At 53.3% G+C, this 17,146-nt stretch overlaps 1 protein-coding gene across 2 annotated transcripts in view; it reads right to left on the minus strand.

Moving 5' to 3' along the window:
• CUX2 (cut like homeobox 2) overlaps window positions 1-17,146 on the minus strand; it is a 228,602-nt gene that overhangs the window by 25,754 nt on the left and 185,702 nt on the right. For both annotated transcript variants that reach the window (XM_045534830.1, XM_045534831.1), the window contains exons 5-6: window positions 817-951; window positions 282-405 (exon numbers count right to left, since the gene is read on the minus strand). In XM_045534830.1, the coding sequence (XP_045390786.1) occupies window positions 282-405; window positions 817-951 (259 nt within the window). The remainder of the gene's footprint in view (window positions 1-281; window positions 406-816; window positions 952-17,146) is intronic.

Genomic DNA, 17,146 nt, shown 5'->3' on the forward strand with positions numbered 1-17,146 from the left:
AACCATCATACTGGTTCCGTTTCTTCAGAGCATGCTGACTAATGTGCCATCATTAGCCCCATTTGCCAGGTGGGGAAACTGAGGCTCAGAAGGGTGACGGGACTTGCCCAGGGCTGGCCACTCAACCCAGGCCTGGAGCCCGAAGCCCTCGCTCCTTCCAGCATCTGAGTCTCCAGCCCGCACCCGGATTCCCTGAGGCTGGTTCTGGGGCAGGGACGGCCCCATCCCACCTCCCAGCCAGGAGTCCGCCCCGCCCTCCCCGTTCCTCAGGCCTCCCTCACTTCTGTTTCTCCGCCTCATTTCTCTGCAGCAAGGTTTCTGTCAGGAGGGCTTTCCCAGGAATGCCTGGGAGGCGGCTCCCCTCGGTCAGTGTGGGCCCGGCAGGCGACGTCCCCTCTCTCTGCTCTGCAGGGAGAACAAGAGGGAAAAACACCCATCGGTGAGAACAACGTGACAGCCAGAGCGGCGTTCTGCAAACTGATCGATCATCAGTTGCCATCAACTTCCCAAACGTGGGCGTCAGGGAGCACAGCTGTTGGGCCCCGCGTCTGCACGAGGGTCGAGTTCCTGTCGCCACAGCCTTGGAAACTTCCTTTGCCAGCTGTATGCCACTTCCCGGCTTGTACCCCACAAACCTCAGTGGGACCTCCACATTCTTTCTGAGCTTTGGGGTTCATCTGCCTTACCCACCCCTCACCAAAAACGATAAAGCCCAGTTCTCTGCCCCGACCCCCGTGCCAAGGGTGGCCGAGTTCGCCTGCTGAAGACCCGCTGCCCGGTCGCTTGTCACAGAATCCCGAGCAGCCTCAGCAGTACCTTTGGGACCGAGGAGCTCGGGGTTCCTCTTCCACGACGCGTGGAGGTCTCGCCGGGGCTGCCCACTGGGGTTGAAGCCGGGGGGCTGCAGTCTGTCGTCTAGGCTGCGCACCGCTTCAAACACAGGCACGGGGTCTGTGCAGAGAGGAGGTGGGGTGCTGAGGGCCCTGTGGATGGGACGCCCAGCCTGAGGCTGTGGGTCCCTCCCTGGCGAGCTGCGGGCACCATCCACAAGAGCCGCCTGGAGTCACCCTGGTGGCTTATGGGGAGCAACGCGGACTTTCTGCTTTACAAGGGAGGAGTCCCCTTGGGGGTCCTGCTTGGGGGAGCACGTGCAGTCCCCATGGCGTGAGTGTCCTGCCCAGATGGGAATAAAAACAATAATAACTGTCACAATAACCGCATTTCTCGATTCTATGATGCCATCTGTGGCAGCCATGAGTCCGTGCCTTGCAGAGCTCTGACCAGAGTGAGCGTCACTGAGCAGGGACCCAGGTGCCATGCTCTGAGGTCCATCACTCTGAGGCCACCCCTCCCACAGCCTCCTCCTCTGATGCCTGCGTGCAGCGGGGATACCGAGGCAGGACTGCTCTGAGGGCCAGCTCCGGCTCAAGGACGCCCCCATGGCCTCACTCAGCGCTTCCTCAGCCCGTGTGGGGTCTGGGATGCTGCCCGGTGCGTCCCTCCCTGTTTCCCCTGTGACATCCTCACGCGCATAGTCCTGAGGCGGCTTCTCAGATGACCTGGCCAAGCACACCATCGTTTATGACGTGCGCCATGGGTTCCATGGCGGCTTCTCTGGGGGGCAAAATATACAGCTAGGGGGAAGAAGTCTGCCAACTGCCCAGTCGCTAAAAGGTGAGGAAGGTGGAATTTGGTTCCCTCTCCCCACCCTTCGCCCAGCAAGCACGTCCTCCTCCTTCCACTCTGGAGTCCAGCCCACGTCTTCCAGGACACCTTCCCCAACCCCCGCCCCCTACCCAGGGCAGGTACTAGTAACACCTGGACAATTCCAGAGGCCGGTGAGGCACCTTCCAGGTTAAAGGCTCACCCAGAGGAAGGGGCTCCCATGATCCTCACAGAGTCCCCTGGAGGCCAGTTTGGATCCAACTCATTCTCACGGGTGAGGAAACTGAGGCTCAGAGAAGCCAGGTGACCGCTGCAGGGTGAAGGTGAGACTAGGATCTGGGTCTCTTGCCCCGATACCACAAAAGCGTCCTGTCCTGGTGTGTGCACATCCCAGCCCAGCAGCGCCAGTGTCCCTGGGGCCCAGGAAAGCCAGGTCCTCTGCCCAGACCAAGGGGCCTGGGGTCTGGTCCAGTTCTTTCTAATATAACTGGAGCCTTCTCTTCCCTGGAGTCTCCTGCCAGCATGCGCTTGGACACGCACTGTCCCTGCTGGGCCGGAGGAGGATTAAGAGCATGGACTATGAGTCAGACATCCCTGAACCGTGGTCCAATCCATACTTGCTTCTTGGGAAGCTATGCAACCTTGGCAAGCAACTCTACCTCTCTGTGCCCCACAATAAAAGTAGCAACTGCACAGGGCTGTGATGACGATCAGCTGAGGACAAACAGAAGCCCTCACTGTTCCTGTCTTTCTGAGCTCCAGCCGCACTGGATTCCTTCTCAGTCCCTGATGGGTGACTTCCCACCTCAGGGCCTTTGTCTAGGAGCCTCTGCCAGGAACATCCTTCCCTCACTTATTCCTTTCAGCTAGTGAATACACGTCTTCCATGTTGCAACTCCAACGCCACCCCTTCCAGGAAGCCCTCCTTCACTAGTCAGCCCTCCAATGCGCACTGCCTGTCTTTCTCTCACTGCGCCTGCTGCAGCTACAACGTGTGTTCATTTGCAGGCCTACCTGATCGACACCCACGGGACCGTGAACTCCACGGGAGGGCTGGGATGGCATCTGTTTTTGCCTCCCCTCCTCCCTGCCACCAGACCCCTTGTCCCTGGCACACAGCCTGACACACAATCCCACCCCGTAAATATTTGCTCATGGAGGAAACGGGGCAGTGCCTGCAGACGGGACCTTCAGGTCTGGCTGGAACGAGGCGGCCTCTCCAATTTATCCTGCCACCGCCTGTTTCGGTGGCGGGAGGCTCGGACAAGGGGCGCCCGTGCCGAGGTAAGCAGGTGCGCAGGGACGCCGCGGCGCGCTCCTGTCAGCAGCCCCACGCCCCGTCATTAGGCAGGGCCTGCTCAGCAGGGTATGCCATTATGTCTCCCCGGGCTGATGTAATTATACATTGACATAATTAACCCAGCAAGCGCATTAGGCAGGCCAGCTAAAAATTCATCTATAATTATTTGTTGTGTGCATGCTAATGAGTCCATCTGCACTGCCTTTGTACAACATGAACAAATTAATTTACAAGTCTGGATTTTTTAATAAGTTCAAGGAAACGCTTCCTATTGTGTCCTGGTTTTTGAGAAAGGAAGAAAAAGGCAAGGCGCGCTCGCCGGGGTCAGGGAAGTTAGATAAACACGGGAGGCCGCAGCGCCAAGCAGGCCACGGAGGGCCTGCCCTGCTTCCGAGGAGGGGAGGATCGGCTCGTGGCCCGGGGCCCCGGCTGGCCACGAGCCCGTCCAAGCCAACGATCACGCTCGGTGATAAAGGATGTCTGTCACTCACCCCATTTACAGGGATCAGGTATCAATGTTTCGTTCTGCTCTGAGGCCTGCCAGTCACTCCCTGCTGGCTGTGTGCTGTCCCAGGGAAGCTGGCCTCAGGGGGCCGGTTGCCGACACAGTGGAGAACCTAGTTGTTAAGCTCACGGAATCTAAAGTCCAGCTCTGGGTCCAAAAGTCTCACGGGGTTTTAAACTTCAGTTTCCTCATTTATAAAATGGGAAAAATGTAACAGTTCCTACTTCCCAGGAATCATCGAGAAGATTAAGAAACATCCCAAGAGAGGCAGTATGACTTACGGAGCGGGTGTCCACTCGACTCCAACTGGCCATGTTAGTTAAACTCCTGGAGCCTCCATTTCCTCATCTGTAAAATGGGGCCGCGTATGGGGGGTGTGGCGAGGACGGGGGAGAGAAGCTGTGCAGAGACCTGCCCGGCGCTAGGCACAGAGCAGGGCTCGCTACGTGCGGCTGCTGCTGGTGCCCTAAGAAAAGCCGGAGCACCAGGCTCCTGGCATTCCGGGAGCCACTGTCCACAAGGTGACGCTGTGGAGTCTCGGGGACAGGCTATGGCTTCCTATGTTTTTATCAGTCGCCCAAAGACCCAGAATCCAATAATCTTGCTTTGAACTAACTTCATTTTGGGACCCAAAGATTCCAGCTTAGAAAGTCATACTGGGGAGGGACATATCAGATGAATTTGTCCAACATCCCCCCAAACCCAGTACACAGTGGGGTCCAGTGATGTCCCTGAAGTCTGCCGGAGTTGGTGGCAGGGCTGAGATGGGCCCTTGGACCTTTTCCTCCCACACTCTGCTGCCTCCTGGTTCCCTGATCTGAGGGAGAGGGTGGCGGGAGGGTGGCATCCAGACACCTCAGCCAAAATCAGGCCGTAATTGAATCCGAGGAGCCAAAGCAGGGATCAGAATCCATTCACTCTGCACCACGACACTCGAGGTCCTCGAGTGACCCTGCTGGCTCTTCAGCAGGCGCACATCAGAGTCCCCTGGGGAATGTGTCACACATCCTTAGGTCTCAGTCCTAAAGATTCCTGCATGGACAGTTTGTGTGTCAGTCTCAGTCTTTTCAGGACTCAAGTGGGGGTCCCGCATGGCTCAGCTGTTAGACCTGTAGGCCAGGGTGGACGTGGGGTCGTGACTTCCTCTTAGCTTCCCAAGGGGCTGTCAATCAAGATGTCCCGCCTTTCCCTGGCAAGGAGGGTCACCTGACTCAGGCTGGCCAATCAGATGCTCTGCCCTGGGAATTTGAATCCCTCTGTGGGCTCCAGCTTCTCTGGCCCGTCTGAGCAGGTGTTCTCACCATTCTCCCCACCCCGGGCCTGCTAATAAATTCTTCTCCTGCTTAATGGCTTTGCCAGAGTTGGCTTCTGCTGCACGTCACTGAAGAACCGTGATTGACACACCTGATGAATTTTAACCAAGGGAGCCCAAGAAATCACTGGTCCAATAGGTTCATTTCAAGGCTGGGTAAAACTTGGGCCACACAATAAAGGGATCGAGGAGCAGATGCTCAGAACAGAGCGGGGGCCAGGCCCACCCAGGCTTTCCCCGGCACCGTCCCAGGCTTGGAGGACGACGTCCGGCTTAGTTTGGGCTGACTCTCAGGGCAGCCTGGCTAGGACGCAGCCAGGAAGGACGGACCTGCCACCGTGAGCCAGGAGGAGGGAAGAGGCCCCAAAGGTCTGTTTGCTGACATACAGTAGGCGCATAATAAATGTCTGCTCAATAACTGAGGCAAATGGACGTTAGTGCATGTGACCGAGAGGCCCTTCTGAGTTGCAGAAGGGGAAAGCTTGACTAGAGCAGAAGTTTGATCAGTGTGAGAGGAGGGTGGGGAGGCGAGCTTGGAGCACAGCTCTGGGGGCAGAGCCATCTGGGATCACTGCCACTTACTCCATGCAGGGTCCCGAGTAAGGCATTTCAGACCTGTAAGCCTCAGTGTTCCCTTCTGTAAAACGGAGACACTAACGGCATCTACACCAAGGTCACCATGAGGAGTTGGTGACGTAAGTTCTGTACAGCAGTTCGCACCATACCTGGCACATGAGTAGTCAGTAAAGGACGGCAGGATCATTCTCAGGGAGGCTGGAGGGGACCAACTCTCACGTCCCAGCTCTGCTGTGGTACTGCCCGGCTTTGTCTCTTGGGCCAGGCTGCTTTGAGACGGGGCACAGGGGGCCTTGATTTCTTACTATTAGGCCAGAAACAAGGGCCTGAGGGCTCTCCTTGGTTCTGTCGGCTTGCTGTGTGACCTCAGACAACCCACTGACCTCTCTGAGCTCGCCTGTCCAAATTCCTATTACAAGCATGTCCCTCCCAGGCACACACTCAACATTGGGCGTCAACAAATAGGGGCAGGGTTCTGCTGAGGTGAGCACTTTTGGCGCTAGGCCTATCCCTCGGAGCTGGGATGTTCAGGGAAGGTGATTATTAAACACTTTCACAGTCGAACTTGATACAAGAGGCGCGAACATTGCAAATGCCCCAAATTCCCAAAGCCATCCTGAGAGAAAGGGAGAGGGGCCAGGCTGGACGGCAAATCCTGGCTGACCACCATCATGGGAAGTCACGTAGGGCCCCTGTGCCTCAGTCTCCCCGTGAGAGCACACGGAGCCTCTACTGCGGTGCCCAGCGCCCGGCAGGCCCCAAGTGTACGCTGCTGTTATGCGACTGCAGCGGCCACGGAGCACGGCACTCCGCTCTCCCTTCCAGACAGAACCTCCTGGCTGCCGCTCTTCCCAGCCGATGACAGCACGGCCGGCTAGTCCTGCCCGACGCCGGAACAGGCAGTCATATTATGGACTGAATTGTGACCCTGTGTCCCCAACTCGTAAGCTGAAGCCCTGACCCCCAACGTGCCTGTGTTTGGAGACAGGGTCTTTAAGGAGGCGATTAAGGTTCAATGAGGTCATACAGGTAGGGTCCAAAACCAACCGGACAGGCGTCCTTAGAAGGGGAAGAAACACCAACGACCTCTCTGTGTGCACAGACAGGCAAGGCCGTGTGAGGACACAGGGAGAAGGTGGTCAGCTGCAAGCCAGGAAAAGAGGCTCCACGGGAAAGCAACCTTAAAGACACCTTGATCTTGCACTTCCAGCCTCCCAAACTGTGGGAAAATAAATTCTGTTTAAGCCGCCCAGCTGCGGTGCTTCTTTACGGCAGCCTGAGCTGAGGCCTACGCCTCGCCCTGGGGCTCCCTATCAGCCTGGCTGAGACCTTCCGGGAGTGTGCCGCAGTCTGAGGGTGTCCTCCCGTCCTCCTTCCTCCTCCTCTCCCTCCCAGGTGCCAGACCTGTGTCCCCATCTCCTCCCATGCTCTCCACTTTATCCTTCATGGGTCTCCCTAATACATCGTTGCATGTATCACACCATCTTGGCATCTGCCTCCCAGAGGATCCAAACCAACATGTAACTACCTATCTTCCCCCCTCAGAGCCTCAGTTTTCCCATCTGCAAAATGGGGATAAACACAGTTGCTCCTTTATGGGTGTGAAGCCCACGGTATGGTGCTGGGACATTCTGCAGGGACAAGTCTGAAGCAGGCAGAGCTCGCCGGGGGACCTGGAGTCCTTGCACCTGCTTTACTCAGCACAGGTTGAACATCTGTCAGGGGCACAATGGTGAATGACATGGACAAGAGCCTGTCCTTGTGCAGCTCACATCCCAGTGAGGGTGACAGATGCTGCTCCTTACAAGGGTGCTCAGAGAGACCACACAGAATGTTTTTTTTTATCAACACAGAGCCTGGAGGGGATCTGGAACCACCTTGGAGCAGGGGATCAGGAAAGAGCTCTCTGAGTAAGTGACACGGAGCTGCGGGTGCCGCTGGGGGGCAGGGAGGATCTGTGGGAAGAGAGTTTCAGGTGGAGGGCACTGCTTGTGCAACAGGCTGGTGGCTGGAAGGAATCTGTGAAAAGTGTCGCAGCATCTGAGGACATGACACGAGGCCCCAGGGGCTGGAGTAGAGTTGGGGGACATGAGGGATGGGTGGGCAGGGAGATCCCAAAGCCCCTCCGCTGATGACATGGGTGGGGATTCATCCAATGGGCAGTAGGAAGTGACACGTTCTAATCTGCCTATCTGAGCTGCAATGTGAAAACCGGGCTGTAGAGGGTGCCAGACAGGGGGCTACTGCGCCAGTCCAGGCAGCTGTGAGGTGGCCGCAGGCAGAGTGGTGGCAGAAGCGGGAGCAGTGCTCAGACCCAGGAGTTAGCCAGGAAGCACTGGGGGGCCGTGATGCACTGGGCTGAACAGTGATCCCTCAAATTCATGTGCAGTGGAAGCTGAGAATGAGACTCTATCAGAAATAGAGTCTGTGCAAATATCAAGGCAAGACGAGGTCACGCTGGAGTAGGGTGGGGCCTAATCCAGTGACTGGTGTCCTTACGAGAAGAGGAAAGGACACAGACACAGAGCGGGCCATGTGGAGATGGAGGCAGAGACGGAAACAACACATCTAGGGGCCAAGGAACACCAAGGACTGCCGGCAGCCACCCGCAGCTAGGAAAGAGGCCACGACAGTTTATCCCTCAGAGTCTCCAGAAGGAACCGATCCTGCCAACACTTTGATTTTGGGCTTCTTGACTCCAGAACTGAGAGAATAAATTTCCATTGTTTTAAGCCACCCAGAATGTGTTAATCTGGTAAAGCTGCCCTAGGAAACGAACACGCTGCGTTCTGGAGGCTGGAGATCTGCAATCAAGGCGTCGGCAGGGCCACGCTCTCTCCAAGCCTCCAGGGAAGGATCCAGGCCCTTCTCCAGCTTCTAGCCTTGGCTTGCAGGCGCATCTTCCAATCTCTGTCCCCATCACAGGGCTGGCTCTATTTCCAAATAAGTTCATATTTACAGGTACCAACAGGTCGGACTTCAACGTATCTTTCTGGGGGACACAGTTCAACTCATAACACATGGCAAGGGTCTGGATACAAAGTGTGAGAGGCAGGACTGAGGAGCTGCCAAGACTCCAAGTCTCATAAGAAGGAAGTCCTCACTCGAGTCTAACCTATTGCCCTCCTGCTGTATCCATTTCATCTGCTACGGGGAGACAAGCCCATTCCATAAGGGGAGGGAGCAGGCCCCGGGCTCTGGTCCTCCTGCATTTTCATTCTCTTTAACTTCCGAGGAACTGGGCTGTGGGTGGAGCTGGCTGCTCTGAAATGTACACAGCAACAATTATTTAACTTCCCTGGGCGTTGCCCACCCTTCACTTCCTCCCCTAGTGCATGGTGCCAAGTTCCTAGATTTTACATCACGTGGGTAACTCACTCCTTCCCACCTCCCCATCTGGGAGAAATCTGTGGATCCCTGAGCCTCCACCCTGAACTATCTTGCTGGGAGTGCAGTTAGGGAGAAAAAAATGACTAGCATCGGAACAGCTGGAAGATTCTGCCAAATTCTATGCGGAGAATGCTCTGCTGGGGCGGCTGGCAAACCCAAGGGCTTCCCGTTTACTTTGTCCAATGGTATCATTCGATGCATCAGCTAAATGTCACTGCTGCCCTCACAAACACAAACGGAAAGAGAGAAATGACAAAACATCTTTAAAATGTTTGGAAGAGGTTCTCAGTGAACCTGACAGCCGTGGGGGACTGGGGCATCTTGTTTTCGTTCCCCCAAGTCTTCTCCTTTTCCTCTGGGGCCCCGCTTTGGCCCTTCACATAGTAGGTGCTCAATGAATGTGGGTTGTTTGAAAAGAGGGATCCATGGTGAAATTATCGGGGGCCTGGGCACCACGGGTCTCAGGGTTTCCCTGGGAGTGTCTCTGTGGTAGGTAGAACATCACGTCTGGACCCCCAGAAGCCGTGCATGTGTTGCGTCACGCGGAACAGGGAACTGAGGGTGCAGATGGGAGGGGCCGCAGTCAGAGAGCGACTGGCCTGCTGCACTGCTGGCTCTGAGGGTGGAGGAAGCGGCCGGCAGGCCGAGAGCTGAGGAATGCGGTGGCCTCCAGACGCGGGAAAAGGCAAGGAAATGGCTTCTCCCTGGGAGCCCCCAGAAGCAAGACAGCCCGGCTGACACTTTGATTTTGGCCAAGCGAGACCCATTTTGGACTTCTGACTTCCAGAAGTGTAAGATCATAAATGTGTATTTTAAACCACCAAGTTAGTCACAGTAGTAACAGGAAGCTGACAGTCTCTAACGCAGTCATTTATGCATCAGTACGTTTTTACTGAGCACCTACTATGTGTCGGACATCGTTTCTTCAGTTGCCAAAGATGTCCTGAGCTCCTGCTGCGTGTCAGGGAAGGCTCTGGGCCGAGGAGTTCCAGCGGTGATGCAGAGGGAATCTCCGCCCTCCTGGGGCTGACATTCCAGAGGGACCGATGGGCAAAGGACATGTGAGGCAGGGGCACTGACAGGGGCTTGAGAGGGAAGCAAAGGGGCCAGGGACAGGGTGGGCCGGGTGTGCGCTACAGGGTACGGTGCTAACTGAGGCAGGCTGGTCAGGGAAGGTCTCCCTGAGGAGGTGGTGTCTGAGTAGAGCCCTGAAGGACATGAGGGAGTCAGCACGGGGCGGGGGGACATTCTAGACAAAGGGAATACCAGAGAAACAGCCGAGTCACATCAGGAACCAGCAACTGTCCCAGAGACACGGGCTCACTCCATCTTCACAACTGAGCCACTTTACAGATCAGGGCATGGGGGTCAGAGGGGCTGGTGATGCCCAGGCGACTGGTGGGGCCAGTCTCCCCTCCCCCCTGAGGGCTGGGCTGGGCGCTGTGGCTGAGGGCACTGGCAGGGTTCAGAGTGGGCCGTGGCCCCCCAAACTCCAGCAATCATCCATCCTGGGGCCGCAGGACACCCACATCCGCAAGGCTGGGCATGGGGCAGATGAGAGGCCCCCAGTATCTGGAGCCAAGAGCTCGGAGGAACGTGAATTTCCTGGCCCCCACCCGCACGTGCCAGGCACCTTGCATGTATTTAGATCTCGTTTATTTACTGGAACAGCCATATGACACACCACTATCACCCCATCTTCCAGCTGAGAACACCGAAGCCCAGCAAAGGAAAGCCATGTGCTGAAGGTCACTGAGCAAGAAAAAGGCAGAGCTGGATTTGAACCCAGGCCTCTCCCTTAAGCCAGCGCAGCCCAAATGCAGACGCTGACGAACGCACTTCACAATCTCTGCTGCATCCTCATGTCCCCAAACGGTGACCAACTTGACGTTTGCCCTTAGCTGACCCAGTTGTTAAAAACTTAAATAACTTCAAAGGAATGTTTTGTTTTGCTACTGTAAATACAAAATTGGGACCTTGTATCACAAACAGAAAGTACTTTGGGCATAAAAATAAACGTGCGCTGCACACACACACACACACACACACACACACACACACACACACACACACACACACACACGAAAACTGATATTATTAAACTCTAGCGAGACCCCATTGCCTGCCCAAGACCTTGAGCCTGGGCCAGCTCTCCCTTGGTTCAAACGGGAGACGTGCAGGTACTAGACGCAGGAGTTGAAGATGCTCTAGCACCTGACTGAGACTTTATATGGAACAGAACACAGCCAAAGGATTACTAATATTTTAACACCACACCATGCTTTCCAGAGCCGCTGCCCGGGAGCGGGCGAGACACCGTCTATTCCATCTTCCGCCACTAGCTGACGCTGTTGGTGTTTTTTAAAAAAGTTGTGGTGGGGGGGCGAGTTTGGGGACTCTAGGAAAAGCTGTCTCTATCCTCCCACTATGTCCATCTGAAGGAAAGTGGCATTCGGAGCTTTTTTTAGGAAAGCTGGAGCCGGAAAGGCTGTCCGAGAGGCTGTTTAGAAACACATTTATGCAGAAGTATGCACGCGCCCCTCCAAAATATCTCGGAGACAGAAGCCTTCTCCCATCTGGGCCCGGGCTCCGGGCGACTGTGTGGGTGGGAGGCTCAGGCTATTGATGGTGGCAGTGAGACTAACTTTGATCCTTTAATCTCAACTTTTCGATAGCAGATGGGGCGCGGAGCCCTTATAGGCGGCCGTGAGCCTCGCTTCCGCCCACCCCTTTCTTCCCTCCATCGCCAGAGCTGGCTGAGTCGGGGGTCTCCTGGCTAGAGCAGGGACAGAGGGGCTGCGAATGCGGAAGGTCTTCCTTCTTGGCACTGCGTGCTGATGGTAGCAATGACACCGCCGCCAGCATCGGCAGCAACAGTGGCGGTGGCCACTGTTTACTGGGCACTTGCTGTGTGCCAGACACTCCACTAAGGAGTCTGCACCCCTTACCTTACATAACCGTCCCTAAAACTGGGAGGTAATTTTGCTTTTCTAAAAGAAGGAAACAGAGGCTCAGAGAGGTAGAGCCAGTTACTCAAGGCCATCCAGCCAGGGAGCAGCAGAGCTAGGACTCAAACCCACATTCATTACAATAAAAACAAAGTTCCCATATACTGGGCTGCACAGAAAGTTCCAGAAGGGCAGGGACAGCGCCTGTTTTGCTCAACATTGTGGCCCTGTAGCTGGGCAGAGTGCCTGGCAAACAGCAGGTGCTCAGTATTTGTTGAATGAGTTGCAGGGGGCGATGACTCTGTGCAGGCACCGCATTTAGTGTTCTCTGTTGCTCACTGAACCCATCCAATGCCCCCCATCGTCAGGGGAGATTATCATCCACATTTTACTTGTGGGGAAACTGAGGCCCAGAGAAGTCACTGTGATATGGGATGCAAAATGGCAGAATGGGATGGGCCCGGGGCTCTGTAGGAGGGTCCTTCAGCCTAGAGTCTTGCTCACCCTTCCTCTGCCCCTGAAGTTTGGAGCCCTGGGCCAGGAGGACCAGGCGATCCTGGCTGGTGAAGGGTTAACTTGTTCTTCCTCAGGCAACACATCTGCATTTCAGCAAAGGCCTCATCCTCCCAGCCTGGAACTTCTCAATCTACTGGCAGCAAAGACCCTTTAACTATTTTTTTCAGTTTTTAGAGCTCAAATCTCCAATAGCTTTGTCCAAACTCCTTGGATTTTTAAATTAACCCTGCAACTGAGGTGGTGGGTGGGAGCTGGGGGTCTAGATTCAGGCTCCATCAACTTTTCTGCTGTGTGACCTTGGGCAAGTGGCTTGACCTCTCTGAGCATGCACTTTCTCAGCCACATAATGGGGCAGGATGATGGATCTTACCGCTGAGGGGTGTATGTGGTGATCGGTGAATTGTGTCTATGAGGGGCTGAATATGCTGCCTGACACACAGCGAGTGACCCAGAAATGACCTCCGTGTAAAGGCACCTCGGCCTTTAAAACCAGACTCAAAGGCCTCCCTCTCTGAGGCACCTCCACACACACCCCTCCTTGGAGCCAGTTTCTCTGCTGTGTGTTCTGGTTGTCCGTTTTGGGGTCATGCTGTCCCTGGTGGACTCGAGAGTCCCCAAGGGCAGGGCAGGGCAGGACTCAAGCATGAGTTCCCATGGGGCTCGGCACGGAGCAAGTGCTCAGAGAATGAGCTGATGAAAGCCAGGGCTCCAACGCCCACCCCCTCCTTCTGAAAGGGCACAGCCCTTTATGGGGCACCTACTGCATACTAGAGCCAGGCCAGAAACCCCTCTCCAACTCTGAGCCTCTAGGAGCAGTGAAGTGTAGACAGGTGGTCATGGGGAAAGGGTGTTCCTGGCAGAGGAAGTGGCAGGAAATGGTGGGACGCTGCCCTCCAAAGTTATCAGCCATCTTCGGGAACATTTGACATCACTGAACTTTTCCTTCTTTAGAGGTTAAATACTGTTTTATGTTGCCCTTCAGTTGTCCCCCTTGACCCTGCCAGGACTGAGAGAGGCACAAGTATGGAGGAGGGTAAGGTGGCGGGGGGAGGAAGTGAGGGCAACACATTAGAGACAACAGTTTCCCATTACAGGAAAATCTCTATTTCCTGTATCTGTGAAGGTGACTTATCCACTAGATGGCGGTAGAACTAGTCATTTGGGACAATAAAGCTAGATACTTAACCTCCCTCACTGCTTGCATCGACCTATTTTAGATGTTCAAAGATTTAAATTTTTTCAAATTAAGATCACAAAAGTACTAAAAACTAACTATACCCTTGAGGTGAGAAAGGTGTTTTAAAATAGGGACATAAAATTTAGAGGGTATAAAGCAAAAGTTTGCTAAGATTCCCTACTTTCTGCAAATATTTTTTGAAAGCCTGCTATGTACCATATACAAGGGACACAATCAGCAAAATTAAGAAACAAGAGACAAACTAGGGGAGAAGATATGAAACATGCATACCAGGACAAAGATTAATATCCCTAATATACAAAGAGTGTCTACAAATCAATAAGAAAATAATCCACTCTCTGATAGAAAAATGGGCTGCGAATATATAAACCAGTAATTTACAGCAGAATAAATATGAATGCTTCATACATATAAAAAGATATTCAGCGAACAAGTAAATAAAGAAGTCCAGTATAAAATCAACAAGGAGAAAAAGAAATAATTCCTTCTGACCACTGATCCTGGGTTTGTGGCCAAGACCATGGCTACAATATATTTTTCTTTCCAAGTTTTCTTCCTCGTCCTCAGAACTACAACACAGTACCAATGAGCTCTGCGTTCCCGAGCACCCTAACTGCCAGTGCTGGAGAAGGTTCAAGAAATTACAATACAGCCACATGAGAGACTGTCAGACACAATGCACCAAAGTTGCTCAGGATCTGTAATCACACAGAAGAAATATGGACGCTCATGTTGGCTTAAGCAGGATTCAAAACGGTACGTGTAGAGTCGGCAACCGTTTTGGAAAAATACACAGGGAAAAAAGATCAGAAAGAAAAACAACAAAATGCTTTTCTAGTAGGTTCTTTCCCCTTCCTCTTGCTATTTTTCTGTATTTTCTGAAGCTGACAGTGTGCATATGTTACTTTTATAATTGAGGAGACAAATTTAAAAACCTTAAACATTGTAAAGCATTTTCCTATCCCACAGATTCAGTAACCCCGTCGCCTACACCGCTTACCCGATGTCCTTGACAACTCACAGAATCTTGTGTAATCAACAGCAGATGCTTGTAACTCCTGGAACTCTTACACGCTCATGTCAAGGGGCTGCTGGTTATTAAACCCTGCTAAATGCTTTCACACACAGCCTATCAAATCCTCAGGTCCACTGACCAGCAGGTTCTATTATTATCCCTTCTCTGAAGAAACAGAAACCAGAGCTCAGAGAGGTTAAGGCCCCGGCCAAGGTCACACAGCACAAAAGCACCATGCTGAGAGTCCCATCCAGGTGTGTCTGACTCTGTGACCTGGACATCTAAGCACTCTCTCTGCTGACCACCTTTACCCCCAAGAGGAGAAGCCCCTGCCCCAAAGTGCAATCTCCTGGATCAGATTTTAAAAAACCAAAGTAAAACAAAAAAACCCCAACTATTTTGTGGCACTCACCTCTGTCTTATCTCCTCAGCAACGTTGGTCTGCCTGCCCTCTCACTTGCTCCTTTCTTGTTTTGTTTTTTTTCATTTTTTTCATGTAACTAATCACTCAGTTACCAACTTAGCTTTCCGAAGCCTGAGTCGGTACCTAGTGACTCTATGCGCTCGATAAAGGAATCAGCCGTCACCGATACAGAAGTCAGAGAGGTTTAAATCAAATCATCCTCCACAACAATGACATTAATTATGCTTTTAACACGTTTTACTGCTTTTTTTCTCACTTCACGCCACATCTGTGTGAACAATATCCAAAAGATTTACGGTTTTCTTTCGTAATTACAGACATACAGGCTGCACACTTATCAAAATACTTGCTGAGCAATCACGCTATATCGCATTCTCTGCCAAAGATCTGTGTTGGCAGCAGTCACTCAAAACAAAAATGTTGAATCAGGACTTGTGTGGCTTCTGGGGCGGGGGGAGTATTTCGACAAATAATTTGCCTGTCAAGAAATATAAAAACAGGACAGAGCGGATGCTGGCAAATTTTCCAGGAGTGTTATTTTTATGGAGGGGGTTGGGGCGGACGGTGAACAGGGAAGCTCGGAGCGCCCCAAACACATCTGACATTTGGTTCTTGTATCTGAGGATAAAATTTAATGAGAACAAAAATATGTCTTCCTAATTCCCCTAAGAAATCATTAAAACATTTTGTTATTCTTAAATGTCTTGAAAATGAATTAGAGGCCCTAAAGGGGCCGTTTGTATGGTACGTCTCCATCAGTTAAGGCTCCTCATTCTCCAGCTCGGTGACAGCTGGGGACGGCTCCCCCGCCCCTCCCTTCCCGGGGAGGAAGCTGGGAAATTAGTGGAGTCAGTGCCAGGCTTGGGATGGCCTCCCTGCTCTGGGCTTTGGGGAGAGGGGTGAGAGGGCAAGTGGACCTTCCAGAAGGCTCCATACCAACCTTGGGCGCTCCCATGGCCCGTGGCTGGCCCTGTGACTATGTTTTGTCAGCCTTGTCTCAGAAAGATGAGGGTTCCATAATGAACCCCCACAATGAACATTTGTTTCCAAGAGGGCAGGGGTATAAGTCCCTCTCACTGTTTCCCTTTGTCTGTCTGCCCCTCCACACCCCAACACTCCCTGCATTTGCAATGACAGCTTATCTGACCAATATTTGGTCGCTTCTTGCACCCAAATGCGAGCATCTGAGGGCTGACGCATGTCTGCGCCTGTGGCTCACAGCTCCGTTCCCAGCGTCAGGCAAGTGCCAGGCCCACAGCAGGCACCCAATAAATGCCACCTAAAACGAGCAGGGGCTCTAGCTGAGAAAGAATCGTTTTGCTCCAATAACCCTTCTTCCTGTTTCTGTTGCCGAGTCTTATTGCTAATATCCAACAATTATTAGGTGCCTACTGTGTACTGGGTCCTGGGTATACAAATTTAGTATGACTCAGTTCCAGGCTTGAGCATTTCACATCTCCTAGGGAAGCCAGATAATGAGAGTAGCTAACATTTAGTAAGCACCTACTGTGTACCATTCACCTTGAAGCCTCTCAACAACCGAATGAGGCAGGTTCTAATATTATTCCCAATTTACAGAAGAGGAGACTGAAGCTCAGGAAGGTGAGTTTTTAATTCATCTACAGTCACACAGTAAGGGAGAAGCGCAAGCCGGACTCAGTGCTGCCCCCTGGTGCTACAGGTGCAGGACTATGGGGCCCCGGGGAGGAGCCTGGTGTGGGGCCCCCTTGGGAGGCATCTCTAGGGTCTGTACTGGCTCAACTTCCAATGTCGTTTGTCGCTGAGACAGTGGGGACCCGAAGGATTGAAAAGGATGATAAATGAAAAGGTGCATTTTTCTAGATACTACTGATGACGGTGGAGCTAATATACGCAAAAAGCCTGTAAAGAATGGTGCCACTTGGCCTCTTGGCCATGCATGTGGGGTGGCCCTCAGTGAGGGTGATAATGACTTGGGCGGAAGACACACGACCCATCTCTGCCTCGGGCCATGGGCTCTCGAGGAACAGAGCCCACAGCTGTGCTGTTCGGCTCCTGTCGTTCCTGCTGCCAAAATGTTCACTGCTGAGCAGAGGCACGCGGCAGCCATGCTGTGTCCCTGTGAGTGCGCGACCCGGGTGGCGCATGGGACCAGGCAGCAGCCACGCTGTGTCCCTGTGTACGGCTGAACGTACCTCCACGTCCGAACCTGTGGGGCCTGGAGTGTGACTCTGTTTGAAGTGTCTTTACAGATACAAACGCGGTAAGGACCTTGAGATGAAAATCAGTCTGGATTACGCAGGTGGGCCCCAAATCCC

Source organism: Lemur catta, chromosome 21 (assembly GCF_020740605.2).
Source record: "Lemur catta isolate mLemCat1 chromosome 21, mLemCat1.pri, whole genome shotgun sequence".
NCBI lineage: Eukaryota > Metazoa > Chordata > Mammalia > Primates > Lemuridae > Lemur > Lemur catta.